The sequence below is a fragment of the Erinaceus europaeus genome, chromosome 17 (genome assembly GCF_950295315.1).
Source record: "Erinaceus europaeus chromosome 17, mEriEur2.1, whole genome shotgun sequence".
NCBI classification, from domain to species: domain Eukaryota; kingdom Metazoa; phylum Chordata; class Mammalia; order Eulipotyphla; family Erinaceidae; genus Erinaceus; species Erinaceus europaeus.
The window spans coordinates 39,507,246-39,534,606 of NC_080178.1; the positions used below are offsets into that span (position 1 = coordinate 39,507,246).

General features: G+C 47.7%; 2 protein-coding genes across 9 annotated transcripts in view; one reads left to right on the forward strand and one right to left on the reverse strand.

The window, feature by feature from the left end:
- Positions 1-9,351, reverse strand: part of USP35 (ubiquitin specific peptidase 35) — a 34,871-nt gene extending 25,520 nt beyond the window's left edge. Inside the window, exons 1-3 of the mRNA XM_060176684.1 lie at positions 8,715-9,351; positions 1,919-2,601; positions 396-528 (exon numbers count right to left, since the gene is read on the reverse strand). Coding sequence (XP_060032667.1) covers positions 396-528; positions 1,919-2,594 — 809 coding nt within the window. The 5' untranslated portion in view covers positions 2,595-2,601; positions 8,715-9,351. The remainder of the gene's footprint in view (positions 1-395; positions 529-1,918; positions 2,602-8,714) is intronic.
- Positions 9,352-9,689: 338 nt separating this feature from the next.
- Positions 9,690-14,331, forward strand: KCTD21 (potassium channel tetramerization domain containing 21). 8 transcript variants are annotated; one of them, XM_060176685.1, is made up of 4 exons: positions 9,696-9,780; positions 10,093-10,338; positions 10,505-10,722; positions 13,119-14,331. In XM_060176685.1, the coding sequence occupies exons 3-4, from the start codon at positions 10,717-10,719 to the stop codon at positions 13,929-13,931; spliced, it is 819 nt and encodes a 272-aa protein (XP_060032668.1). In that variant the 5' UTR covers positions 9,696-9,780; positions 10,093-10,338; positions 10,505-10,716; the 3' UTR covers positions 13,932-14,331. The 8 variants fall into 8 exon arrangements, 7 of the variants coding, with proteins under 7 accessions (XP_060032671.1, XP_060032668.1, XP_060032670.1 ...); XM_060176687.1 differs by having other exon boundaries at positions 10,680-10,722; XM_060176686.1 differs by having other exon boundaries at positions 9,696-9,776; positions 10,122-10,338.
- The last annotated feature ends 13,030 nt before the right edge of the window (positions 14,332-27,361 follow it).

A 27,361-nucleotide genomic window follows, 5' to 3' on the forward strand; every position in this document is an offset into this window, starting at 1 on the left:
ACAACTGAAAGGTCACAGGTAGGGTTGCACAGCTGCTAGCACTGGTCACAGTGTCTTCTTCACCCAGCCCAAAGCTCCAGATAGGATGAATGAACAAGGGTTGGGAGGTAGTATACCCAGTAGCTCACACACATTACTATGTGTGAAGACTAAGGTTCAAGCCCCTGATCTCCACCTACAAGGGGGGAGCTTCACAAATGGTAAAACAGGTGCATAGGCATCTTTCTCTCCTTCTCTATTCCCCCCTCCCCTCTCAGTTTCTCTCTGTACAAATATAAGGAAATTTAAAAAATAAATAAAGCAAATAATAATAAAAAGGCCACTGGCCCAGAAACCCCACACCCACTGGAGGGGGATTCATGAAGAAGGACCTGCTGGCCTGAGCCTCCACCCACCTGCTGATGGCTGTCAGCATCTGAGCATCTGTCACGCTGTCATCGTTGCTGAGGTTCCGCACGACGCCGTCCAGAAGCTCCAGCGGCAGGTACTGGACCACACTGGCCAGGGCGCAGGATGGTGGCTCCTCATCTGGAATACGGGGCCAAGCTGAGCTGAGCAGGGCTGGTGGGCCCCTTCTCCCCACCAACGCCCTAGGCCTCAGCGGCGAGGTTTCCGCACACATCTGCCACCAGCTGGCGGCCATGCAGCATGGCAGCCTCTGACCCTGTGTGAACTCATTGTGCAGACCTCCAGGGACACTGACCAAGGCTGTCCTGCCCCAAAGGACAGCCGTGTGTGTGCAGAACCCCCGACAGCAAACAGGGCTCGCCAAAATAGGTATAAGGGCTACTGTGGACTGGAGGGGCTGGAAGGGGCGGGTGAGTTTATGGACAAACCTAATGGAACAAGACAGAGGTCTAAAGGTGAGAAAGAACGGTTCCTGATTTAAAAAAAAAAAAAAAAAAGGCTCTTCTTGAATGAAAGGATCCAAGCAACTGAAGAGCTCATCAGTGGATGACTGGATAGAGAAGCTATGGGAGGGGGTTGAGCGGTGGCACACCGGATTAAGCAAACATAGTAGGAATCACAAGGACCCACACAAGTGTCCAGGTTCAAGTCCCCCGCTCCCCACCTGTATGGAATGGGGGGGTCACTTCACAAGCCGTGAAGCGGGTGTGTAGGTGTCTTTCTCTCCCTCTCTCTATTTTCCCCATCCCCTCAATTTCTCTCTATCCTATCTCTTTAAAAATGGGGGGAAATGGCCACCAGAAAGAAGCAGTGTATTCATAGTGCTGAACCCCAGCAACAACCCCGGAGGCGGGGGTGGGGGTGGGGGGGACGAACTATGGGATAGGCGGGGGAGGCAGCATAATGGCTATGCAAAAAGGCTTGTATGCCTGAAGATTCCATAGCCCCAAGTTCAGTAACCAGCACTACTATAAGCCAAAGTTGGGCAGTGCTCTGGTTAAGTAAATAAATACTATGGGATATATACTCAATGGAATACTACTCTACCATTAAAAAGGAGGGAGAGAGAAAATGGATGGAACTGGAGGTGATGATGCTTAGGGAAGTAAGTAAGTGAAAGAACTTCCGGATGATTTCGTTTATGTGTGGAATCAAGATAAATAAAGCAAGGGAATTTGCCACCGAAAGGAGGAGTAAGAGGAGGAGGAGAAGAAAGAAAGAACCAAACTGTGAGAACTACAGTGGTTATCAGGAGAGTGGGGGCACAGAACTTTGGTGATGGTGCATTGTGAAACTATACTATATAGTCAGCCACGATTAATCACTTTTTGAAAAATTACTTTAAAAATGCTACCTCTGGCTTAGGACCTGCGGGCTCCAAGACTAATAGTCGGGCTATCTGCTGCCCAGCTCTCAAGACCACAAAATGTGCGCACCCCCACGATGTCCTTTCTCCAGTCCCCACTCGTAGAGATCCCGCACCGCGCCGCCAGGAGATCCCCGCACGTACCTGCGGCCGAGATGACTGCGAAGAGCTCCCGGAGGCAGGGCAGGACGGCGGTGGGCTGCAAGCGCCACATCTGCGCCAGGAGCGCGCTCACCTGCTGGGCCTGCTCCAGGAACTCAACGGCGCCCTCGTCGCCAGCGGCCGGGCAGCGGAAGCGGCCGAGGCAGCGCACCAGCTGCTGGCAGAAGAGCAGGCGGTGCGCACCGTCCGGGACGCAGAGCGGGTGGCGCGCCAGCAGCCGGGCCAGCTGGGCGCAGGCGGCCGGGCTGGGGCGCTCGCAGGCCGCGCGCAGCACCTCGCGCCGCAGCAGCGCGCACAGCTCATCGGCTGCAGGCCCGGGAGGCAGCAGTTGCAGCCCCAGCTGCACGCAGGCCAGCGCGCGCGCCTCCGGGGGGCCCCCGGCCGTGCCCTGCAGCAGGCGCAGCACGCGACGCGAGCTGAAGAATTCGGCAAAAGCGGCTGGGTGGTGGCGACCTGCCACGTGCAGCAGCTGGTAGCCCACGCGCCGCCGCAGCTCGTCGGCGCCGCCTACATAAAGGCGCGCGCCCAGGGCCAGCAGCGCCAGGCACTGCTCGCGCTCCAGCGGCCTCCGTGCCGCCTCCAGCACGCGCCGCACCAGACCCTGCTTCACACTGACCGGGTGCGCAGACGCCACCACCGCCTCCAGGATCTTGTCCATTGCCGGCCTGCGGGGACAGGGGGCCAGTCACGCTCGCGTCCCCGGGGGTCCTCTGTCCCGCTCGGAGGCTCCAGGGGGTGGGGTGGATTCATCTCACAAAGAGGGTCACCCCTGTACCTCTGGCCACCTCTGGGCCGGGCAGGAACTGGGTCTGCAAGGGCTTGACCGAGATGAGATGCAGCAATATAGCTCATTTGGGTGGTGCGTTGCTCTCCCATGTGGAAGACCCAGGCTTGAGACCGGATTCCATCACACTGAAGGAAACTTCAGGACTGTGGTTCTTAACTTCTTTCTACCAACCAGAACACTGCTCAGCTCTGGCATATGGTGGTGCTGGGAATAGGACCTCAGAGCCTCAGGCATGAAAGTCTTTTTGCATAACCACTATGCTATCTCCCCGCATCTATTTCTTTCTTTCTTTTTGCCTACAAGTTTACCGCTGAGGCTTGGTGACAGAACTATGAATCCACTGCTCTGGACGGCTTCCCCCTACCCTCATCTTATTGGCTAGGACAGAGAGAAATTGAGAGGTGAAGGAGCGGTAGAGAGGTAGAGGGAAATACAGACAGACACTTCCAGACTTGCTTCACCACTCGTGAAGCATCTCCGCTGCAGGTGGGTAGCGGAGGTTTGCAGCCGGGTCCTTAAGCTGGTCCTTGCACTTAACTGGGTGGCCACTGCTCAGCCCCATCTATCTCTTTATTTAAAATAAAAAATAAATGGGACCCCCACCCCACACCTCAGAAGCCTAAGTCCCTTCACTTTTGGGTCATCAAGCTTTCCCTGTCGCTAAGTTATTCAGCTGCATTTCCCTCCCCTCATAGCTTGGCTCACACCCACAGGCCTCAGCTCAAACCAATCTCCCCAAAGCAGCTTTGCCTGATCCCACATTCTGATCCAAAAGCCAGCAATGGTGGCCCAGGAGGTGGTCCAGTGGCTAGAGCATTGGACTTACTAGAGTACGAGGTACTAAGAGTGACGCTGGGCATCGCATATGCCAGAGTGATCTCTGCTTCTCTCACTCTCCTCTCTACCAGGAATAATAATAAATATATTTTTTAAAGTCAGTGATGTAAGGGGGCCGCGCATCGGGTTAAGCACACAAAGTACTATGTGCAAGGACTGGTGCAAGGATCCCAGCTTGAGCCCTTGGCTCCCCACTTGCATGGGGATCACTTCACAAGCAGTGAAGCAGGTCTGCAGGTGTCTATCTTTCTCTCCCACTCTCTATCTTTTCCTCCTCTCTCAATTTCACTCTGTCCTATCCAATTAAGAAATATGGGGGAAAATGGTCGCCAAGAGCAATGGGTTCATAGTGCAGACACTGAGCCCCAGCAGTAACCCTAGAGGCAATAAATAATGAAAAGTAAATAAATAAAAGAAAATGTATTGTTATGTGGAAATGTTATGCATGTACAAACTATTGTATTTTATTGTCGACTGTAAACCATTAGTCCCCCAATAAAGAAATAAAAAAAAAAGAAAAAGGAAAAAAAGTCAGTGATGTCACAGGGCTAAGGAGTGGTGCACCCCATTAAGCACAGACATTACCATGCTTAAGGACTCAGATTCAAGCCCCCACTCCCTACCTGCAGGGAGGACACTTCATGATTAGTGAAGCAATTCTGTACTTGTCTCTCTGTCTCTTCCTTTCTGTCTCCCCCTCTCCTCTCAATCTCAGATAAAACAGAATTATAAAATGAAAGAAAAAAAGGGAAGATAGCCACCAGGCTGTCCAGGAGATGACATAGTGGGTACAGTGTTGGACTTGAATTCAGTTCCCAGCAGCACATGTACCAGAGTGATGTTCTGGTTCTCTTTCTCTCTCTCCTCCTATTCCTCTCATAAATAAATGAAATATATTTTAAAAAATGGCCACCAGGGGCTAGGCAGTGGTGCACCTGGTTAAGTGCACATAGTACTAAGCTCAAGGACCTGTGCAAGAATCCGGGTGTGAGCCCCTGCTCCCCACCAGCAGCAGGGACATTTCATAAGCAGTGAAGCAGTTCTGTAGGTGTCTATCTTTCTCTCTCCCTCTTTCTCCTGCTCCTCTCTCACTTTCTCTCTGTCCTGTTGAATAAAATAGAAAAGAAAAAAAAAAAGAAAGAAAGAGCCACTGGGAGCAGTGGATTCACAGTGCAGGCACTGAGCCCCAGCAATAACTCTAAAGGCAAAAAGAAGAAGAAGAAGAAGAAGAAGAAGAAGAAGAAGAAGAAGAAGAAGAAGAAGAAGAAGAAGAAGAAGAAGAAGAAGAAGAAGAAGGAGAAGAAGAAGGAGAAGAAGAAGAAGAAGAAGAAGAAGAAGAAGAAGAAGAAGAAGAAGAAGAAGAAGAAGAAGAAGAAGGAGAAGAAGGAGAAGAAGAAGAAGAAGAAAGAAAGAAAGAAAGAAAGAAAGAAAGAAAGAAAGAAAGAAAGAGAGGGTAGTTTCAGTGCATTTTGGTCTACTTTGTAGCACTCAACCCCATTTCTAGAGTGGCATGAGCCATCTCCACTTTCCTATAAAGCAAGAGGGTTTCTCCTACTAAGGACCATGTGGATATTTCTCACACCATTCTCAAGCCTTACAAATTGATCAACTCAAAAGCGAGCATTTAATGTTGCTATGAAGAAAGCTTCCAACTGACAGAATTTCTAGTCCAGCTTGCAGTTGCCTTGATAGTGTTAGACCCAGTGACTCTGTGGATGGGACAGTACCTAACCCTGTCAGGCTTTGCTCACTATAGTGCCCCACTAAGAGTCTGCCCTCTCCCCTCACTAAAGCTTTTGGCTTAGCTGGACCACTGAAATCCTGGACTCCACCCTTGGCTTCTTTGTTTAGGGTTACCTGAATTTAGGGCCCACCCTACCCCTCAAAGTTCAGCATGAAGCAGTATTGAGCAACACTTTATGACTCAACAGAAACACCTCCAGTCTTGAGACCTAGAGCAGAAGATAAATTAGAAACTCTCCAGAAAAGGGCCCAGAGTCTTTTATTTAGAGCCACACACACTGGGGAACCCCAGCTCTATGACAGTTGCTAGGACATGCCCCACCTCTTTCTCTTTATTTTTTATTATTAATGAGAAAATAGGAGGAAAGACAGAGAGAAAGAACCAGACACCACTCTGGAACATGTGCTGCTAGAGATTGAACTCAGCACCTCATGCCTGAGAGTCTAATGCTTTATCCACTGTGCCACCTCCTGGGCCATGGGGATGCCCCATCTCCATGGCAGTTCTCAGCTAAGACCAGACTTGCATTATTGTACATGTTGCAAAGCCTCTGTCCTCACACCAGGCTGGAAGCAGTTCTGGAGAGGGTACAGGATGTGGGGCCCAGGCCAAAAGCTTCAGACCCATGGCCACTGAAGAACCAGGTAGACCAGCCTGCCCCTGCTGGGAAGGAAGAGGCAGCCAGCCAGGGCCTTCAGTACAGTCTGGGTGACTCCTCCAGACTCTGGAGAGTGACAAGCTGTAGATGCTGGCCCTGACCCAAGAGAAAGCTGCCCCACGCCAAGCACAGCAGCAAACAGAAACAGAGTCTAGAGTCAAGAGGGATAGTGAAATAGCTCACTTGGATAGTCCAATGCTTTGCCATGTACTTAGCCAATACTGGAAGGAGCTTTGGTGCTGAGGTCTTTCACTCTCTCTGCCTCTTTGTCTTTCTCAATCTGAAAAAGTCATTCTGAAGTGGTAAAGCTTCAGTGATGATAAAAATATAATAATAATAATAATGCCTGCACTAAAATTGGGATACTTGTGCAAACAAATGGCCTTGACCCTTCCAGGCTCCTCAGCCTTGTCACCTGGGGTCCAGTCCAGCAAGCCTTGCACTGATGGGCTTGGGAACAGGCAGTAAAATGGTGACAGTGAGAATGACACTAAAATTTTGGTGCTGGAAGATTTGTACTACATCAAAGCATACATATATGCTTCTGCAACATACTTACAAACCCACCTAAACTGATGATATTTTACATAAGTAAAGAGAACCAGGAGGATATCGCAGAGTTAGAGCACAGAACTTGCATGTCTGAAGTCCCAGGGGTTCCTGGTTCAATCCCTGGTACTACCATATGCCATAGCTGATCAGCAGTACTCTTGTGGTCCTCTTCCCTTTCTCTCTCTCTCTCTCTTTTTCCTCTCTCTCCTTCCCTCTCTCTTTCTCTTTATCTCTTCTCTCATAAAAAAATAAGAAAATACATAATTTCAGGCAGTGCCAGGAACTCTTCCAGGTCAATTTTTAAAAATTTACTTATTAAAAAATTATTTATTTATGAGACAGAGAGAGAAACTTGGGACCTCATGCTTGAGAGTCCAATGTCTTATTCACTGCACCAACTCCTAGGTCACCTAAAAATAAACTAATAAATAAATAAATAATGCAGGCTGGAGCAGTCATGAGTCTATCATGTGACTCTCCAGCACTGAGGGGCAAACCTACTCTCAACATGGGGGTAAGCTGGGGTAGGAATAGAGGAGATGAGCTCCTGATCTGGCTCCTCCCTTTAGATTTCCCCAGCTCCTGCTGCTGCTCCTCCCCAGATTCTGACCCCAGGCCTCTCACTACAGGCCAGACAGCAACCCCCAGCTAGCTCCAGGCCTCACGAACATCTGTGGAAAACCAGGACCCTCCTCTGAAGGGCACATGTCCACTCCTCTCAGATTACCACTCAGTTCCCACTGTGTATTGACAGGTCTCTTCTGATCCTGCTTGGGCAGCCTAACTCAACCATCACCCAGAGTGTGTGTGCGTGTGTGTTCCTCCTGCCTACTGTCTCTCTGACCTACCCTACAAACATCTTCAGATTATCCTCACCAGCCAAGCTCCACTATGACGGGGTGTTTTGTTTTGTTCTTTATTATTTGTTTGTGGTGTGTGTGTGTGTGTCACCAGGGTTATTGCTGGGACTCAGTGCAGGCACTACAAATTCACTGTTCTTGGCAGCTGTTTTCTCCACTTTCTTTTTTTCTTCCTTTTTTATTTTATAGGACAGAGAGAAATTGAGAGGGAAGAGGGAGCTAGAGGGAGAAAGAAACATAGACACCTGCAGACCTGCTTCACTAACTGTGAAGCATTCCCCTTTGCAAATGGGGGCCAGGGGCTCAAACTATGGTATGTGTGCTCAATGGCTGTGCTGCTGCCTGGCCATCTTCATTATGATTTTTTTAAACATGTATTTACTTATAGGGGAGGGGAGAAGAAGGAGTGAAAGAGACAGAACCAGGGCATCACTCTAGCACATATGATGCCAGGGATCCAATTCAGGACCTCATGCTTGAGAGTCCAAAGCTTTATCCACTGTGCTTCCTCCTGGGCCATGTTAAGTTCCATTCTATCCTGCCCTAAAACTCTCAAACACTGCTTATGGTGAATCCACATCCACAGGAACTAGGCTGGTGGGCTTGAGCTCCAGCAGGAAAAGGTTTTTCCCTCTTCTTTCCAGGCAGAGAAGACTCACTCCCCAATGACCTAGTCACATGCCCCCTGGCCAGAAAGCCCTGCCAAGTCTCCCTGCATCCCAAATCTCAGTCTCTTCTTGTTTGTTGACTCAAACAAAGCTGGGGAGGGGGGTAAAAAAAATAATCAAAACAGCAACAAGCACTATATTCCTTGCTAAGCCTAAGGCTCACACAGCCTCAGGACACAGGGGAAGACAGAGAAGGGAGGTTCAGGAAGGATCACCCAACTTCTCACAACCCAGAGCAGCCCTTGGAGGTTCACTTCAGCACCAGGGAGAAGAGGAGCCCTTTGCTCCCTCCTCCCACCTTGTCCCCTACATCCAGTCCCCTCTCAGCTGCCCTGGGTGCCAGAACAGAGGGTGCTATAGGAATCCTCCATGTCTGCTCCTCACCCCTAGGCCCCTGGGGGGGCAGCATTCAGTGTACCTGCTAATGGGACTGCTGGACCCCAGGCAGCCCTGGAAAGGAGACCCTCACCTGCCACAGCCAGGCCACTGCCAGGCCCTGATCCGGGCAACCAGACTAGCTCCTACATTGACATGGGAAGTGCCCGGGTTTTACTGCAGGGAATGGGGGCCGTGGACCTGGGGGGTTGGGAGCTAGGGAAGAGAGGGCACACAGAGCAACTCCTCAGGACACCACTACCCCACCCCCCACCGCTCGCTCATCCCCTCACCCACCTTTCATGGCTGCGGCTCCGTTCCACCCAGGCTTTCTGGAAGGATGTACACCAGCACTCCCGGGGGAGGTGGGGTCGGGAACAGCCAAGGATACAGAGAACAGCAGCAGACCCCAACAAGCTGAGGCAGCCTTTGGGCCCCACCCTCTGTTATTCCAGGATTACCCCAGGATGGGCTAGGAACCCCGTGAAGGGCTACGGATCTCAAGGCACGCGCTGTGGGACACTGGGTCTAGAGTGGGGTGGAGACGTGGTCACCTCCACCCACAGCCGATGCAGCGGGCAGAGGCCCAGAGAGGGTCAGCTACTGGCCCAGGGTCACACAGCGAGGTGCAGCCTGGCGCCCCACCTCCCGGACTCCACAGCCCCAGGCGCGCAGACACCTGCATCCCCGGCCGGGATGGTACCCACACCCGCTAACCTGAGGAGACCCGACGAGCCTGCTCCGGGGAGGGACACTGGGTACGGCCGAACAAGGCCGGGTCGGGAGAGATCAGGCGGGTCCCCGACTGCCCCCCGGTGTGGAGACGCCCTCCGTCAGCTCCCAGCCGGCAGGGATGCTGCTCCCCAGGAACGTCCAACCAGCCGATCCCGCTCTACCCAGCCGGGTGACCTGCAGCGCAGCTCAGCCCTCAGGCGGCCCCGGACCCGGCGCCTGAGCTGCAAGATACTGGACCGGGCTCAGGGCTCGGGGCTCCTGGCTCCAGGCCCCGGGCGCCGGGCGGAGCGGGGCGAGGCGGGGCGGGGTTCGGGGGCGGGGCCAGTCCGCATACCCTCCACTCCGCGTCCTCTTTAAGAGCGGCGGCCGGCCAGCTGGCGGAGGCGGGGCGCGGGGCGGGACGCCAGGCGGGGTACCGAAGGGCCTCCTGGGAGATGGAGTTTATTCTGGCCATACCCGGCTGCAGATGGACCCGGGAGGACTACAAGTCCCGAGAGCCACGCGCGAGTCCGCGGCTGCCACTCCCCCAGGCTGGGCTTTACCCCCGCCCCCCCTCTTTACTCCCCGTGCGCAGAGAGCTGTTCTGGCTGCCAGCGGAGGGAGTTTGCAGTGCCAGGGCTGGAGGTGGGTGCGGCGTTACTGGGGGCGCGGGGTGCAAAACCCTCAGGTGAACGACGCGGGCGCTCTGGGGCACCTGTCCTGCCGCCATCCCTTCGCCTCCCCGGCCTTGCGGTTCTCGTCTGTGCTATATGGGGACGACATTGGCGGGGGCGGAGACACGCCTGGGGCGATGGCTGGGGCCTCCCCGGGTCCAGGGGTCGGGAGGAGGAGCCGAGAGGGCTGGCGGGTCTGGAAGGGTCCAGATCTTTAGGGTCGAGGTTGGGGGCGGGGTCTTGGTGAGTGGGAAGAGGAGGGGTGGGACATCCCCGTGAGCCTACAGGGCTGGATGATGGGTGCCCCGGGCTACAGGGGTGCAGTGAGCTGAGATGCACGAGCGGTGGAGCGCTGGGGTCGCACCACCCCAGTCTGCAAAGAGGGTGTTTGCAACGCTGGGCAGGGGTGCGCAGCGCGGACCTGTGGATGAACAGAGCGACTGCCTTGCTGGCACGGAATAAAGAGCCTTGGATTTGGTGCGCCACACTCACCATCTCATTCCATCCTCGCCCTATGGAGTTGTCGCCCTCTAGTAAGTTCTCACTTTAAAAGTTGTAATAGTTAGGCTTTGGGGAACTGGCTTTCAGTAAAGACACGTGACAAAAAACAGGGGCTCAGATAATGTGGATTTGCTCAACGGCACATCAATGGTATAAGGAAAAGGCACTATGACAGGAGTTTGTTGTATCTCTTTACAGGTAAGGGACATGAGGCTCAGAGAAGGGGAAATATTGACCCAGAACCATTCAGGACTCCTCTCTCCAAAGGCCTATTATTCTTTCTTGTGTTTCCCTGCCCTGGAGGAAGGAAAAAGTTTAGTCTGCAGTGCCTGGCTTGAAAGAAACAAAAGTTTCAAATACCATTCCTCCACAGGTCCAGTGACAGCACCCTTAGATGTGAGCCTGGTACTATGAAGGTGAGAGGGAGTTGAAAGCCCTTTGTTTGTTGCTTAGAATGCTTGGGAGGAACTGCAAGACCATAAGGAAGAGTGAAGTTCAGATAAGCTGCTAGTCTCTAAGGAAAACCACAAGCTGAAGACTGGGAATAACTGAGATGAGGAAGGGACATTCTGGAATAGGGTGGAGGATGGTGGTGGCTGATGGGATTCTCCACCAGGTGAGTCTGCTTGACTGTGTGGATAGAGGGGTAGTGCCAGGTTAAGTGGCTCCCTCCTGCAGCCTACTTTCCCTGTCCATACCCAGCTGGGCAGCTCACTCCTGGGTCAGTGAAGTAAGTACTCATAAGACAATCAAGTATCTTTTTCTGCAGACTGTGGGTAAAGGACCAGCCTATGGACTCCTTAGAGATAGGAGATGGTAACCTGAGGGCTAGGGAGACAACTGTGGGGAGGCCAGGAGCAGGACATTGCACTGCACAAAGACCCAGGTTCAAACTTCACAAGACCTTCAGGTGTCTCTATTTCTCCCTGTTTATATCCTTCCTCCTTATCTCTATTAAAAAATAAAAATAAAGACTGTTTTCCTCGATCTACCCTCTCTACATTCTCTGGGCTAACCTTTAAGGCCTAGCCCATGAGTCACTATCAACTAGATGTGCCACCATCCAGTTCTAGGAAGATCAGTCTCATTTATTTATTATATATGTAGAGAGAGACCTGCATCACTACTTCACCACTTGTGAAGCTTCCCACCTACAGATGGGGATAAGACCTAGGTCCTTGTGCTTAGAAAAGTGTGTGCTCTACTGGGTGTGCCACCACAGAACCTTCTTTATGTCCATCTTCCCTTAAGATTGATCTTCCTAGAGGTTGAGTACATACATTACCATGCACAAAGACCCAAGTTCAAGTCCCCAACTGCAGGCAAGAAGCTTCACAAGTGGTGAAAGTGTGCTATAAGTGTCTCTCCTCTCTCCCTATCTCCTCTTCCCCTCTCAGCTTCTCTCTGTTCTATCAAATAAAATAAAGGGATGAAGGGAGTCAGGCAGTAGCGCAGCGGGTAAAGCGCAGGTGGCACAAAGCGCAAGGACCTGCATAAGGATCCCAGTTCAAGCCCTGGCTCCCCACCTGCAGGGGGGATCGCTTCACGAGTGGTTAAGCAGGTCTGCTGGTGTCTCTCTTTCTCTCCCCCTCTGTCTTCCTCTCCTCTCTCCTACCCAACAATGATGACATCATCAACAACAACAATAATAACTACAACAAGGACAACAAAAGGGAAAATAAATAATAAAAATTTTTAAATAAAAATAAAAAAGTAAAGGGATGAAGAAATGGCTATCAGGAGCAGTGAATTTGTTGTGCAGGCACTCACAGTGATAACTCTAGTGACAAAAGAAAAAAAATGTAAGCAGGGCAGGGAGCCAAATGTGCACAAGAGGGGGAAATGAGACCTGAACTCCAGGAATAAGTGTAGTAGTATAAGTTCAAGGTGATAGACAGGAAAAATTGTAAGGGTCGGGGAGGTGGCTCAGCATTAGAGCACAAGCCTTTCATGCTTGAACTCCCAGAAGCCCCACATGCACAGCTGCTGTAAGTGCAAGCATGGGGTTGTAAAAACCAGCAGTGTGGCACTCAGCCCAAGGACATCTGTTTTCCTTAGTCCAGTGGTTCTCTATGTTAACTGAACATTTTAATCACCAAGGGAGCATTGTAAATACACTCATGCCGGGGCCACATTTCACACTGATGAAAGTAGTACCTGGAGAGCAGAGTCCAGGCTTGGTTTCTTGTTTAACTCCCTAAAACGTCTAAAAATGCTTTAGAGTGACTGGGAATATGGCACAGTAGGAGCACACAAGACTTGCATGGGTGAGGTCTTGAGTTCAGTCTCATATGCCAGAGTGACCATCTGGTTCTCCCTCTCTCTCATTAAATAAATCTTTAGATAAATGTAAATGTTTCAGACAGTGTGGTAATTATTGCCTATCCATTTGTTCATTGAGTGTTAATTTATTTCAGTGTCAAAGAATACAGCCTTGGCCTGCAATCAGGAGATGAAAGCTCTGCATGCCTGTATGGCATGAGCTGAAGGTATCCCTCAGAATCCATATGTTGAAATCCAAGTCTTCAAAGCAATAGCATTAGGGGGTGGTTAGGTCGTGAGGGTAAAGCCTTCATGAATGAGATTCGTGTCCTATGAATGAAGCTATGCAGCAGACCCCAGTGAGCTGTTGCCCCTTTCCTCATCAAATCTGCCCACACCTTGACCACAGTCTCCCCAGATTCCAAAACCATGAGCAATAAGTCCTTGTTGTTGCAGTCACTTGTCTGTGATTTCTATTACTCCAGCCCCTGTAGACTAAGATACCAGGTATGGCTGGGTGATGGCCACTTGTTACTCTCTCCCTCTCTAGGACTCCTTCCCAACACCCCCAACTCCTGCCATGTCTGACCCCATCACCCTGAATGTTGGTGGGAAGCTCTACACCACCTCCCTGGCCACTCTTACCAGCTTCCCCGACTCCATGCTGGGGGCCATGTTCAGTGGGAAAATGCCTACCAAGCAGGACAGCCAGGGCAACTGCTTCATCGACCGAGATGGCAAGGTCTTCCGCTATATCCTCAATTTCCTGCGCACCTCACACCTAGATTTGCCTGAGGACTTCCAAGAGATGGGCCTGCTGCGCCGGGAAGCTGACTTCTATCAGGTGCAGCCCCTGATCGAAGCACTGAAGGAGAAGGAGGTGGAGCTCTCCAAGGCAGAGAAGAATGCCATGCTCAACATCACACTCAACCAGCGTGTGCAGACTGTTCACTTCACAGTCCGAGAGGCTCCCCAGATCTATAGCCTCTCCTCCTCCAGCATGGAGGTCTTCAGCGCCAACATCTTTAGCACCTCCTGCCTCTTCCTTAAACTCCTTGGCTCCAAGCTCTTCTACTGCTCCAATGGCAACCTCTCCTCCATCACCAGCCACCTGCAGGACCCCAACCACCTGACTCTGGACTGGGTTGCCAATGTGGAGGGCCTGCCAGAGGAGGAGTACACCAAGCAGAACCTTAAGCGGCTCTGGGTGGCGCCAGCCAACAAGCAGATCAACAGCTTCCAGGTCTTTGTGGAGGAGGTGCTGAAGATCGCCCTGAGTGACGGCTTCTGCGTTGACTCCTCTCACCCGCATGCCCTGGACTTTATGAACAATAAGATCATCCGCTTGATCCGTTACAGGTAGGTAGGCCCAGAAAGGCTTACCAGGAGCTCTGAGTCAACAAGAGCTCAGAAGGCATCTTGGCCAGGATGGAAGGCGGCCACAGTACTAATCAGCATTTATCACACAGCAGGAATTGATCCCCCACAAGGTAGCCCTTCTGTGTGTATCCACCTGTCTTCTCAACAGAGCTTCCTTCTTGTCCTTTGGAGCTGGAGCTGGACAGTCTGCCATGCCAAGGGGCAGTCTTACAGTGTGTCCTGAAGGGGGCTTCTGGGGTGGACTGGGGACCAGCGATATCTTCACTTGCCCTGTCCTCTTGCCTCCTGGCTTCACTGTATAACCAGGAGCTTCACTGTATAACCAGGAGACAAGAATTGTGACTGCCTGGATGGCATGATCTAAAGGTATCCCCTAGAATCCACATATTTAATTCTTAACCTTCAGTGTTTTGGTGTTAAGAGGTGATTAGGTCACAAGAGTGAAGCCCTCACAAATGAGGTTTGTGTCCTATGAATGAAACTAGGGAAAACACACCAGGGAGCTCTCTTGTCCCTTTCCTCATCCAATCTGCTTACACCTAGGCCATGGTCATGTCCAAAGAGCCCCTGATAGAAGAGCTGGAGTGAGACCCAGAGGCCCAGTGTGGAGTATCCAGAGAATCCCACCACACCTCCTCCTTGCACTTTGGTTTTGTCTGGCCATGGGAGATCCAGCTTGGCTGGCTTGGGAACACAGTCCATCCTCAGAGCTGGGCTCATGTCCTCTGTGAGGAATCTGAGCTGTGATGTAGCCTTGAAAAGTAAGTGACTTGTGCAGCATCCAGAAAACGAGACTGCCCCCCTGGGTGGAGCCAAATCTAAGGCTTCAGAAATGTCACTGAGAAGATTTGGTTATGATCGAATGCAGTGAAAGGCCCAAGCTTCCTGACTTCTGCAATCCTTTTCCCCCAAGAATCTGAGCTCTGTTGAACCAGATGATTTTAAACAAAGGTATGATGCCCTCTTAGGGCTGCAGGTGCATGGTCTTTCACCTGCAACACACCCCAGCACATTAAGGATAAGCACCTCTCTCAACTAGCTGTCCCAGTTTTATCACCTCCAGTGATAGGAGGCATACCACCACAAGACAGCCCTAGCCAAGGTGGGCCAGCAATGGCTTCTAGATAATTCTTTCTTCTATGGAGCCAGATCTGTCATTCCACTCCCATTTCATATCCTCACTTCTAGATCTTCCTTTTCACCCACATGTTAAGATCAGTGCTGCAGAGTAGACAGTTGCATTCTGAAAAGATTGTTCAAATTGAGGGTCTCCCTTGGGGATTGGTCTTCTGAAGGAATGCTTTCCCTTTCCTGTCCCCTGTAAACTAACTGCCTTTTCTGACCACAAGCCTCACCCACCTTTCTCATATGCCATGCGTCCACATCCACATGCTTTCTGCCCACCTTCTGCTGGAGATGAAGATTTTCTGCCCATTGCAGAAGTATTGCCAGAAGGAGACCATGGTCTCAGCAGGCAGTGAGGACCCCAAGTGTGTGTAGTGGTGATGGTGGTGGTGGTGGCGGTGGTGGTGGTGGCGGTGGCAGTGGTGGTAGTGGTAGGAGGTGTCTGAGCCATACATTTTCTTCAAAGAAAGTGCCCTCAAGACACTTCTCTGATACTGGAGACCTCCCCCCTGTTGTATTTTTTTTTTTTATTGCCATCAGGGTTATCACTGGGACTTGGTGTTTGCATGATGAAGTAGAAAGAGAAAAATTGAGAGAGAAGAGGGAGATAGGGAAAGAGGAGAGACCTGAAACACTGCTTCACCACTCATGAATCTTGTCTCCTGCAGAGAAGGACTAGGGGCTTGAACCAGATCTTTACACACAGTAATGCATGTGCTCAGCCAGGTGCACCACCACCTGGCTCCCCCATGGTATTTTTTTCCTTCCAGTCCTAATAGTCTTATGGACCTTCATGGGCTCAGATCCAGAATGGGGGACCACAAACTACCAGGGGGTGTTGAGTGGTTGGCAGGCTTCAAGACTGAACATTATGCTTCACCCTTAAGAGTGCACACAGTCTATTAGGCAGGGCCCTCCAGGGCAGGAGTCAGAAGGGGCTCTCCGTGGTCCGGGGGTGGCATAGAGGATAAAGCACTTGACTCTCAAGCGTGAGGTCCTGAGTTCAAACCCTGGCAGCACATGTACCAGAGTGATGTCTGTTCTTTCTCTCTCTCCTATCTTTCTCATCAATAAATAAATAAAATCTTTAAAAAAAAAAAAAAAAAAAAAAGAAGGGGCTCTCCACAGCTCTATATTGGCTGGTGGGCTGGACCATGTCATGATAGCTGCCCCAGTCTCCCATGCCAATGGTCCTCAAGAAAGCCACTGAGGAGAACCCAGCTGAAATCAGACAGCAGGAGACACCACCACAGGAGTACACCTGAGGGAAGGACAGGTGTCTGCTGCCCATCTTATCCCTCCATTAAGAACCCTCTCCATCTTTCCGGTGCTTCTTAATTCAAGCAGCTTGACTCTAGAGAACACAGGATCTGTGAAGCCGTTAATGTTCTGTGTGACTGATGTCACATGCCTCACTGAGCCACCTGTTTCTTCATCTGTGACACAGGCATAAGGATAGTACATAACCCTACCTACCTCACAGGGCTGTTGTGAGGAGCACAGAAGAATACAGTGTAGACTACAAATACTGGCTGTTGTTTTTGTCATTGCGGGGAAGGGAACCTGGCTGTGGAACTGGACTGACCCGTGTTTGAATTCTGGGTCTGTTGTTGGCTATTCAACCTCAAGAAAATCATTCATAATGACCCCCCTCCCAGTATGAGGTGGCTTAAATCTTCTTCTAGCGTTTGCCCTTCTTCCGTAGCCAGTCAACAGCGTCAGGTTGAGCCTGATGTAAAGTTTCGAGACCTCCTTTGAATCTGGAGAGGTGGCAGTAAGTATGTGGGTCATAGTCTGTCTGGAGCCGCAGGGGCAGTTCGGGTCGTCTCTGGCTCCCCAGCGATGGAACATAGCAGCGCACTGGCCATGGCCTGTTCGATAGCGATTGAGGAGGGCCCAATCATAACGTGCTAGGTCAAAGCTGGGTTGACGCTTGCAGGGGTCTGTGATGAGGTGTTTGTGGCTTAAATGAATAGATGTGTCACCATCCCTAGCTCTGCTGCATACACAGGAGCCCAGGGAGTGTTTGTTCCCTCAGGAGGTGACAATGATGTCTGAGAAAAGCATGCTTTTTAAATATTTTAATAAGAGAAATGGAAAGAAACACAGCACACTACTTAACTCTGGCTTATGGTGATACTCAGGATTTAATCTGGGACCTCAGAGCCTCAGGCATGAAAGTTCTTTGCAAAACCATTATGTTATCTCCTCATTCCTGCCCTGGGCATTTTAATGAATAGCTTAACTTGGCATATGGGCCCAGCCACTAAGGAGGTTGGGGTAGGGGGAGCATAGTTTCTTCTATGACCCACCATAGGAACTGTGGGAGAGAAAGTTCCTTCTAAAGGTTTCTGGGTAGCTGGGCTGGGTCTTGGAGGTGAGGGAGTTTGGCAGCCCCACAGGAGCTGAAACCATGTGCCCATGAAGATCTTTCAGTGAACTGAAAGGTAGGCTGCATTTTTATAGAGTACACTAAGGAGCTTCATGTTCCTGGGAAAAGCTGAGAAGAGAGGTCTAGAAGCTGGACAGGAGCAGGGCTAGAGGAAGGGTGGATTTCTACAAGAAGATGACCACTAGCCTCTATCAGGCTCTGTGTCCCAACGTTAGGTGGGCAATTCTAGGCACACTTGAGCTACTTAGTAGCACTTCCCAGTCCTCAGTGTGATCCCAGGCCACTCTAGAGGACCCCCTGGTCCCATAGTTTGAATCCCTCATAAAGCCTCTGCATGCTGGAAGGCCTGCAACAGGGGTGGCTGGCTGGGACCCCTGTGCTCTTCTTAGGATATTATCTGCAGGACCCTGGGAAGTGGCTCTGTCCACTGCACCTGGACAGACAGTTCAGCTGGCTGGCAGGGCCAGCCCAGCTGAACTTTCTTCTAGGGCCAGGTCCCAAAGCCTCACTTCCTTTTTCTGCAGCTGCTGGCAAGTAGCCCATTTGAGTCTGATTTGAACTCTAGAGCCGCTGCCAACTACGGAGAAAGGCCAGTGCACTGTGATGCAAGCCTTCCTCTCCAGGCCTTTCAGTTCACTGAAAGATCTTCATGGGCACATGGTTTCAGCTCCTGTGGGGCTGCCAAACTCCCTCACCTCCTTGCAGAACCATAGGGAGAAGATGCTATGACATACCACACCCCTGCCTTAGCTGCCCTTAGCCACTCTGTCTTCTTTCTAAAGGTATATTTTGGGCTGGGGAGATAGCTTCATGTTTATGTAAAGGACTTTCATGCCTGAGGCTCTGGACTTTCAGATTCAATCCTCAGTATCACCATGAGCCAGAGCTGAGTAGTAAGTACTGTCTTCCTTTCTCTGCAGATTTCTCTCTGTAGCTCTCTCATTAAGTAAGTTGATTAATTTATTTATAGGGCTAGGGAGATAGCACAGTGGTTCTGCAAAATCCTTTCATGCCTGAGGCTCCAAGATCACAGATTCAATCCCAGGCACCACCATAAGCCAGCTGAGCAGTGCTCTGGTAAAAATAAAAAAATTAATAAAATGATAAATATTTCATTTATGTTACAGTGTTGCAGAAAACAAAAAGGAACTAACTGCAACCCTTTTCAGCAAATAATCCAAATGCCACTGGGAACTTTTGGATGAGAAGTACAGGTTTATTCTCACTAGTGGGCCTAAATAGCTGTGCTCCAGAGTTTTAGGCCCAGAACAAAGTCAAGGAATAGCTTTTATAGGAGCTTTAGGCTGAGAGCAAAAAGCATGGCTATAGAAGCCAAACATAGCAAAGTTAAGGGGGTGGGGGCTTTGTCCTATCTTCTATTCATACCTTAGGGACAGAGAGATGGTTACTTGGTTACTGCTCTCTCTTCCTGCACAATTGTTTCTAATTGGGGCTTATGTTTAAAGGAACTGGACTTAAAGGAGACTGAGGTCCTAGAAGCATTCAGTAGCTTTCTTTTATTGATCGTTTTAACCATTTTTTAAAAAATGTATTTATGAAAAGGAGACTGACAAAAAACACAGGATAAGAGGGGTACAACTCCACACAATTCCCACCACCAGAACTCTGTATCACATCCCCTCTCCTGATAGCTTTCCTATTCTTTATCTCTCTGGGAGTACGGACCCAGGGTCATTATGGGGTACAGAAGGTGGAAGGTGGTTTCTGTAATTGCTTCCCCGCTGAACATGGCATTGACAGGTTGATCCATACTCCTAGCCTGGCTTGCTCTTTCCCTAGTGGGGTGGAGCTCTAGGGAAGGGGGGGCTCCAGGACACATTGGTGGGGTTGTCTGCCCAGGGAAATCCAGTTGGCATCATCTTAGCATCTGGGACGTGGTGTCTGAAAAAAAGAGTTAATATATAAAGCCAAACAAGTTGTTAACTAATCATGAACCTAAAGGCTGGAATAGTTTAGATGATGAGTTGGGGGTTCTCCATTTTGTAGATAGTTAGTAGTCCTATTTTAGTTATATTCCAAAGGGCCCATGACTATACCAGTTTTTGGTTGTTTTTTTTTTTCCTGAGCCTAACATCTGATATGCAGGTGGATCCAAGTTATTGTCTGGGGAGATGATGTCATGGCTGGAAAAAGGACCAGAAAGCTGGATTAGGGAAGAGAGTAGCTCCAAAGTATAAGAAAAGTGTATAGATATTGTTGATTGTAAACCCATCAATTTGATCTGATGTGGGGCCCATAATTAGCTTAGGAGCCTTGTGATCTCTGCATCCCTGTAGATCTGAGCTCTCATTCTGTGGTCATGAGTAGGAACATTCCAAGCTGCCCCAATATCAGGACCCATCTTCCTCAGGTGAAACATAGAGTATGTTGTCTAGCCTCCCTTCAGAGGATGGAACATTCTCTGCTGTTGTTGATCCACATTGAGGGCAAGGTCTAATGGAAACCCACAAAGGGGTCTATTGTGTTGTTCCTGATAGAGATGACCAGTAACAATGGAGAGAGAGGTTTATTCGAGGTCTAGGCCTCGAATAAATCATGTATGTTTGGGAATCTCAGGACTCCCCGAATAGGGCCCCAGCTGATGCGCTGGCCTGTTAATGACTAAAGAGTCATCGTTAAAGTGAGCCTGTCTCTTGCCTTATTCAGCTTTTGCAGTCCTTACTTTAATAAGGTTAGCTTTGGAGTGACTGAGGGAAGTATAATAGGAAGTAGGTGAAGAGGGTATTTAAGTCTAAGTAGACACTATTTCATTATGAACTTTATGGTGTCTTTTTAGGTCTTTCTACTTGCTGCATATACTGACACACTGCAAACTATTGTGCATTTTTGCTTTCATGCATATGTTTTGCCTTAATTTATGGGTATGTATGAGCATATGTCTTATTTCATAGGACCTGGTCTATAATCTAGGGTTTGGGACTGTGTTAGGAAGTGAACCACCTAACATGGAATTAGAGAATCCTATGAAAGGAAAGGTCTCTCCTGAATAATGAGGCTAAAGGGCTGACATTCCACACCTGATGTCTCTGGACACAGTCTGAAGTGAAGCATGTTGAAGTGACACTCGTTGCATTGATAAGGTTGGGATCAGCAGATGCAGTTGGTATGAATTGAGAAAGGCATGCAGGAAAGTGAGCTCCACCCTAGAGGTTCCAGGACTGGGGAAAAGATAGACTCTATAGAGGAAGCAGGAGTTTCCTGCTGTCTTAGGGTTTAAGAAGGCAACAGATAGTAATTGCTATAATCAAATTATTTGGCAATTGGGTTAACTTTGAAAATCCCATTGTTAGGATTTGCTATATCATACACAACATCACCATAATTTATGTCCTTTGACATTATTTGTATATAGCTGTGTCTTATAGAGTAATGCCACTGGTTGCTTCTGTTCTCCTTGGTGTGAGCTTTTACAAGAGTCAACACTTCAAAGACTCAGCCTATGTGCATTGGAAAGTTTGAGTGCGGCTGTGTTTCTTTCCTCTACCAGGTCAACTAGGAATACCAAAGGAGATCACCTGGGACCACAACAAGCCAGGACTAGGAACCCACCAAATCACAAGTAAGTGCAAATACGTGTGGCTTTTGGACAGACCCTAAGGAGAGATTGAGCGCTGGTAAAAGTCCAGCAGTTTACCAGTTGAGGCACCACCTCCAGTCTGTTTTACCAAAAAAAAGACTGCCAAAGGGAGGAGAGGACTCCCCTAAGACCAAATGCAACTGTGAGTCTCCATTGCTACAGCCCTCAGAGACTGGAGCAGCAGAGAGGAGGCCCTGTGCTGACATCTGGGAACAGAAAATTGACCAGGAAACTCAGGAGAAGATCTATACCTCGGTGGCCTAACAGTGGGGCAGTATAATGGGAGCCTTTCCACATTGTTCTCCTGATAAGACCATGGTGAATAATTGCCTCAGAACCTACAGATTATAAACGGGACTTGTTTAGGAACTCACAGGGCCCAGCAGTGCTGCCCAGCTTGGCAGAGAAGCTTAATTGAGCCTGGAGCTTTGGATCCTTGGGGAGTGAGAGTCACTTTGCATAACCACTGTATTATCTCTCCCTCACCCTGCTTTACCTCTTGGTCAGGAGTGAGGGATTAAGCTAAGAAGCCTACTTATAGGCTTATTATAGAATGGAATAAATGAGGCTGAAGACAGAATTAGCAAGATCGAGGACAAATTAGAGACAACTAAAAAAGAAGTAAGAGATACTGAAAACAACAACAAAAGTATTTTATTTATTTTATTTTTTAAAGAGATGCAGAGAGAGAGACACAGAGAGAAACACCAGAACACTGCTCAGCTCTGGCTTATGGTGGTGCGGGGGATTGAACCTGGGACTTTGGAGCCTCAGGCATGAGAGTCTCTTTGCATAACCATTATGCTATCTACCCCTGGAAGAAAGCATTCTTTAGGACATAATAGCTGAGAACTTCTCTAGTCTAGACAACGTCAAATACATAAAGGTTCAAGAAGCCCAGAGGGTTCTAAACAGAATTAACTCAGACTTAAAGACACCAAGACAAATCATATTTAGAATGGAAAGGAATAAGGATAAAGAAAGGATCCTGAAGAAGGCTGTAAGAGAAAAACAGAGTCACAGAGGAAAACCTATAAGATTAGCAGCAGACTTCTCCACACAAACACTACAGGCCGGAAGAGAATAGCAAGATATCTATCTAGTGCTCAATGAGAAAGGCTTTCAACCAAGAATACCGTATGCTGATAGACTGTCATTCAGACTAGATGGAGGCATCAAAACCTTCTCAGACAAACAACAGTTGAAAGAATCAACTATCACCAAGCCTGCCCTGAAAGAAGTTCTGAAAGTTCTCCTATACACAGTCAGACCACCATAAATATGCCATATATCAAAACACTAAAAATCTACAAGAATGGCATTAAAATATCTCCAGACTTTGATATCAAAAAATGTCAATGGCCTGAATTCACCTATTAAAAGGCACAGAGAAGGAAGATGGATCAGAAAACACAGCCCAACAATATACTGTCTACAGGACACCCACCTAACTCAACAAGACAAACACAGACTCAAAGTGAAAGGATGGGAAACTATCATACAAGTCAGTGGCCCACAAAAAAGGACAGGAATAGCTATTCTCATATCTGACATGATAGACTTTAAAATAAATAAAATTTAAAAAGATAGGGACGGACATTACTTAATGCTTAGAGGACCAGTCAATCAAGAGGACTTAGCAATTATTAACATCTATGCACCCAATGAAAAGCCATCTAAATACATCATACATCTACTGCAAGAACTACAGCAATATATTAACAGCAATACAGTCATAGTAGGGGACTTCAGCAACCCCACTCTCTTAACTTGACAGATCATCCAGGCAGAAAATCAATAAAGAAATGAGGGAAATAAATAAGGAGATAGACTAACTAGAACTATTGGACATTTTCAGAATCATTCTCCCCAAGAATCTGGAATACACATTCTACTCAAGTGCATATGGGTCATTCTCAAGGATGACCATATGTTAGGCCACAAAGACAGCATCAGCAAATTCAAGAGCATTGAAATCATCCCAAGCATCTTCTCAGACCACAGTGGAATTAAACTAACACTTAACAATAAACAAAATATTGGTAAGAGTCCCAAAAATGTGGAAGCTTAACAGTACACTACTTAACAACTACTGGGTCAAAGAGGAAATCAAGGAAGAAATCAAAATTTTTCCAGAGTTCAATGAAAATGAAGACATGCAGATGATATGATAGTATACATATAAAACCTAATGAATCCAGCAGAAAACTACTGAAAGTTATTAGGCAATATAGCAAGGTATCAGGTTACAAAAATCAGTGGTATTTCTTTATGCAAACACTAACTCTGAAGAAGAAGACATCCAGAAATCACTACCATTTACTGTCTCAGCAAAATCAATCAAATACCTAGGAATAAAGTTGACCAAAGAAGTGAAAGACTTGTTGCACCAATCACAGACAAAGAAATTGAAACCGTTGTTAAGAATCTCCCCAACAACAAAAGTCCTGGACCAGATGGCTTCACAAACGAATTCTACAAAACTTTCAGGAAACAGTTAATACCCATACTTCTTAAGTTATTCCATAAGATTGAAGAAACAGGAATACTACCTTCCACCTTTTATGAAGCCAACATCACCCTGATACCAAAAGCTGATAGGGACAGAACAAAAAAGGAAAACTACAGACCAATATCTCTGATGAACATAGATGCCAAAATATTAAACAATATCTTGGCCAACCGGATACAGCAACACATCAAAAAGCTTGTTCATCATGACCAAGTGGGATTCATCCCAGGAATGCAAGGCTGGTTCAATATCCGTAAGTCAATCAATGTCATTCACCACATCAATAAAAGCAAAGCCAAAAACCACATGATTATCTCAATAGATGCAGAGAAAGCCTTTGACAAAATCCAACAACCGTTCATGCTCAAAACTCTACAAAAAATGGGAATAGATGGGAAATTCCTCAAGATAGTGGAGTCTATATATAGCAAACCTACAGCCAACATCATACTCAATGGACAGAAGCTGAAAGCATTCCCCCTCAGATCGGGGACTAGACAGGGCTGTCCACTGTCACCGTTACTCTTCAACATAGTATTGGAAGTTCTTGCCATAGCAATCAGGCAAGAGAAAGAAATCAAAGGAATACAGATTGGAAGGGAAGAAGTCAAGCTCTCACTATTTGCAGATGATATGATAGTATACATAGAAAGACCTAAAGAATCCAGTAGAAAATTACTGGAAGTTATTACGCAATATAGCAAGGTATCAGGCTACAAAATCAATGTACAAAAATCAGTGGCATTACTTTATGCAAACACTAAATCTGAAGAAGAAGACATCCAGAAATCACTCCCATTTACTGTTTCAGCAAAATCAATCAAATATCTAGGAATAAAGTTGACCAAAGAAGTGAAAGACTTGTATGCTGAAAACTATGAGTCACTACTCAAGGAAATAGAAACTGATACCAAGAAATGGAAAGATATCCCATGCTCATGTATTAGAAGAATAAATATCATCAAAATGAATATTCTCCCCAGAGCCATATACAAATTTAATGCAATACCCATCAAAGTTCCACCAAGCTTCTTTAAGAGAATAGAACAAACACTACAATCATTTATCTGGAACCTGAAAACACCTAGAATTGCCAAAACCATCTTGAGGAAAAGAAACAGAAATGGAAGCATCACACTCCCAGACCTTAAACTATATTATAAAGCCATCATCATCAAAACAGCATGGTACTGGAACAAAAATAGGCACACAGACCAGTGGAACAGAATTGAAAGCCCAGACATAAATCCCCACACCTATGGACATCTAATCTTTGATAAGGGGGCCCAAAGGATTAAATGGAAAAAGGAGTCTCTCTTCAATAAATGGTGCTGGGAAAACTGGGTTGTAACATGCAGAAGAATGAAACTGAACCACTTTATCTCAGACAGAAACAAAAATCAACTCCAAATGGATCAAAGACCTAGATGTCAGACCAGAAACAATCAAATACTTAGAGGAAAACATTGGTAAAACACTTTCCCATCTACACCTCAAGGACATCTTTGATGAATCAAACCCAATTGCAAGGAAGACTAAAGCAGAAATAAACCAATGGGACTACATCAAATTGAAAAGCTTTGCACATCCAAAGAAACTGTTAAACAAACAGAGAGACCCCTCACAGAATGGGAGAAGATCTTCACATGCCAGACATCAGACAAGAAACTAATCACCAAAATATATAAAGAGCTCAGCAAACTTTGCACCAAAAAAGCAAATGACCCCATCCAAAAATGGGCAGAGGAAATGAACAAAACATTCACCTCAGAGGAGATCCAAAAGGCTAACAAACATATGAAAAACTGCTCTAGGTCACTGATTGTCAGAGAAATGCAAATTAAGACAACACTAAGATACCACCTCACTCCTATAAGAATGGCATACATCAAAATGGACAGCAGCAACAAATGCTGGAGAGGATGTGGGGACAGAGGAACCCTTTTACATTGCTGGTGGGAATGTAAATTGGTACAGCCTCTGTGGAGAGTAGTCTGGAAAACTCTCAGAAGGCTAGACATGGACCTTCCATATGATCCAGTAATTCCTCTCCTGGGGTTATACCCCAAGGACTCCATAACACCCAACCAAAAAGAGGTGTGTACTCCTATGTTCATAGCAGCACAATTCATAATAGCTAAAACCTGGAAGCAACCCAGGTGCCCAACAACAGATGAGTGGCTGAGAAAGCTGTGCAGCTGTCAAAAACAATGAACCCACCTTCTCTGACCCATCTTGGACAGAGCTAGAAGGAATTATGTTAAGTGAACTAAGTCAGAAAGATAAAGATGAGTATGGGATGATCCCACTCATCAACAGAAGTTGACTAAGAAGATCTGAAAGGGAAACTAAAAGCAGGACCTGATCAAATTGTAAGTAGGGCACCAAAGTAAAAACCCAGTGGTGAGGGGTAGACATGCAGCTTCCTGGGCCAGTGGGGGGTGGGAGTGGGTGGGAGGGATGGGTCACAGCCCTTTGGTGGTGGGAATGGTGTTTATGTACACTCCTAGCAAAATGTAGACATATAAATCACTAGTTAATTAATATGAGAGGGGGAAAATCAATTGTATGTCTCAAAGTTTCTCAAAACACAAACTGAATCTTTTTAATATATAGGATGTGTATTTGATATGCGGACTCTCTCAAAAGCCTAGACCAAGTAGATTAGAAGCATCCAATAGCACAGCTATATACAAGATACTGGATACTGTACAGCAAACCATGACAAAGGGACTTTTCAAAGTTAACCCAATTACCAAATAATGTGATGATAACATTAACTATCGATTGTCTTTTTGAACCCTAAGACAGCAGGAACCTCACATCTCCACTATAGAGCTCCTACTTCCTCCAGTCCTGGAACCCTTGGATAGGGCCCACTTTCCCGTATGCATCTCCCAATCCAAACCAAATAATATTGCATCCGCCGATCACAACCTAACCAACGCAACGATTGCCACCTCAACATGCTTCACCTCAGACTGTATCCAGAGACTTCACGTGTGGAATGACAACCCTTCAGCTTCATTACTCGGGTGAGACCTTTCCTTTTATAGTACACTCTAATTTCATCTCAGTTAGTTCACTTTCTAACAAAGTCCCATAACCTAGATATACACCAGTTTCTGTGAGAGAGAGAGCTTATGTGCACACGTATCCATAAACTACTGCAAAATATATACCTGAAAGCAGAAGTACACTAGAGTTTGCAGTGAGTACCTCCCTAACACTTCCTCTCCACTATTCCAAGCTTGGGATCCATGATTGCGCAACAAATTGTTTGGCTTCGTATGTAAACTCTCTTTTCAATCACCAGGTTCCAGATACCACCAGGATGGTGGCCAGGCTTCCCTGGATTGAAGACCCCACCAATGTGTCCTGGAGCGCAGCTTCCCCAGAGACACACCTTACTAGGGAAAGAGAGAGGCAGACTGGGAGTATGGACCGACCAGTCAACGCCCATGTTCAGCGGGGAAGCAATTACCGAAGCCAGACCTTCTACCTTCTGCAACCCTCAACGACCCTGGGTCCATGCTCCCAGAGGGCTAGAGAATGGGAAAGCTATCATGGGAGGAGGTGGGTTAGGAGATTGGGTGGTGGGAATTGTGTGGAGTTGTACCCCTCCTACCTTATGTTTTTGTTAATTAATCCTTTCTTAAATAAAAAATTAAAAAAAAAAAAGTGAAAGACTTGTATACTGAAAACTATGAGTCACTACTCAAGGAAATAGAAACTGATACCAAGAAATGGAAAGATATCCCATGCTCATGTATTAGAAGAATAATA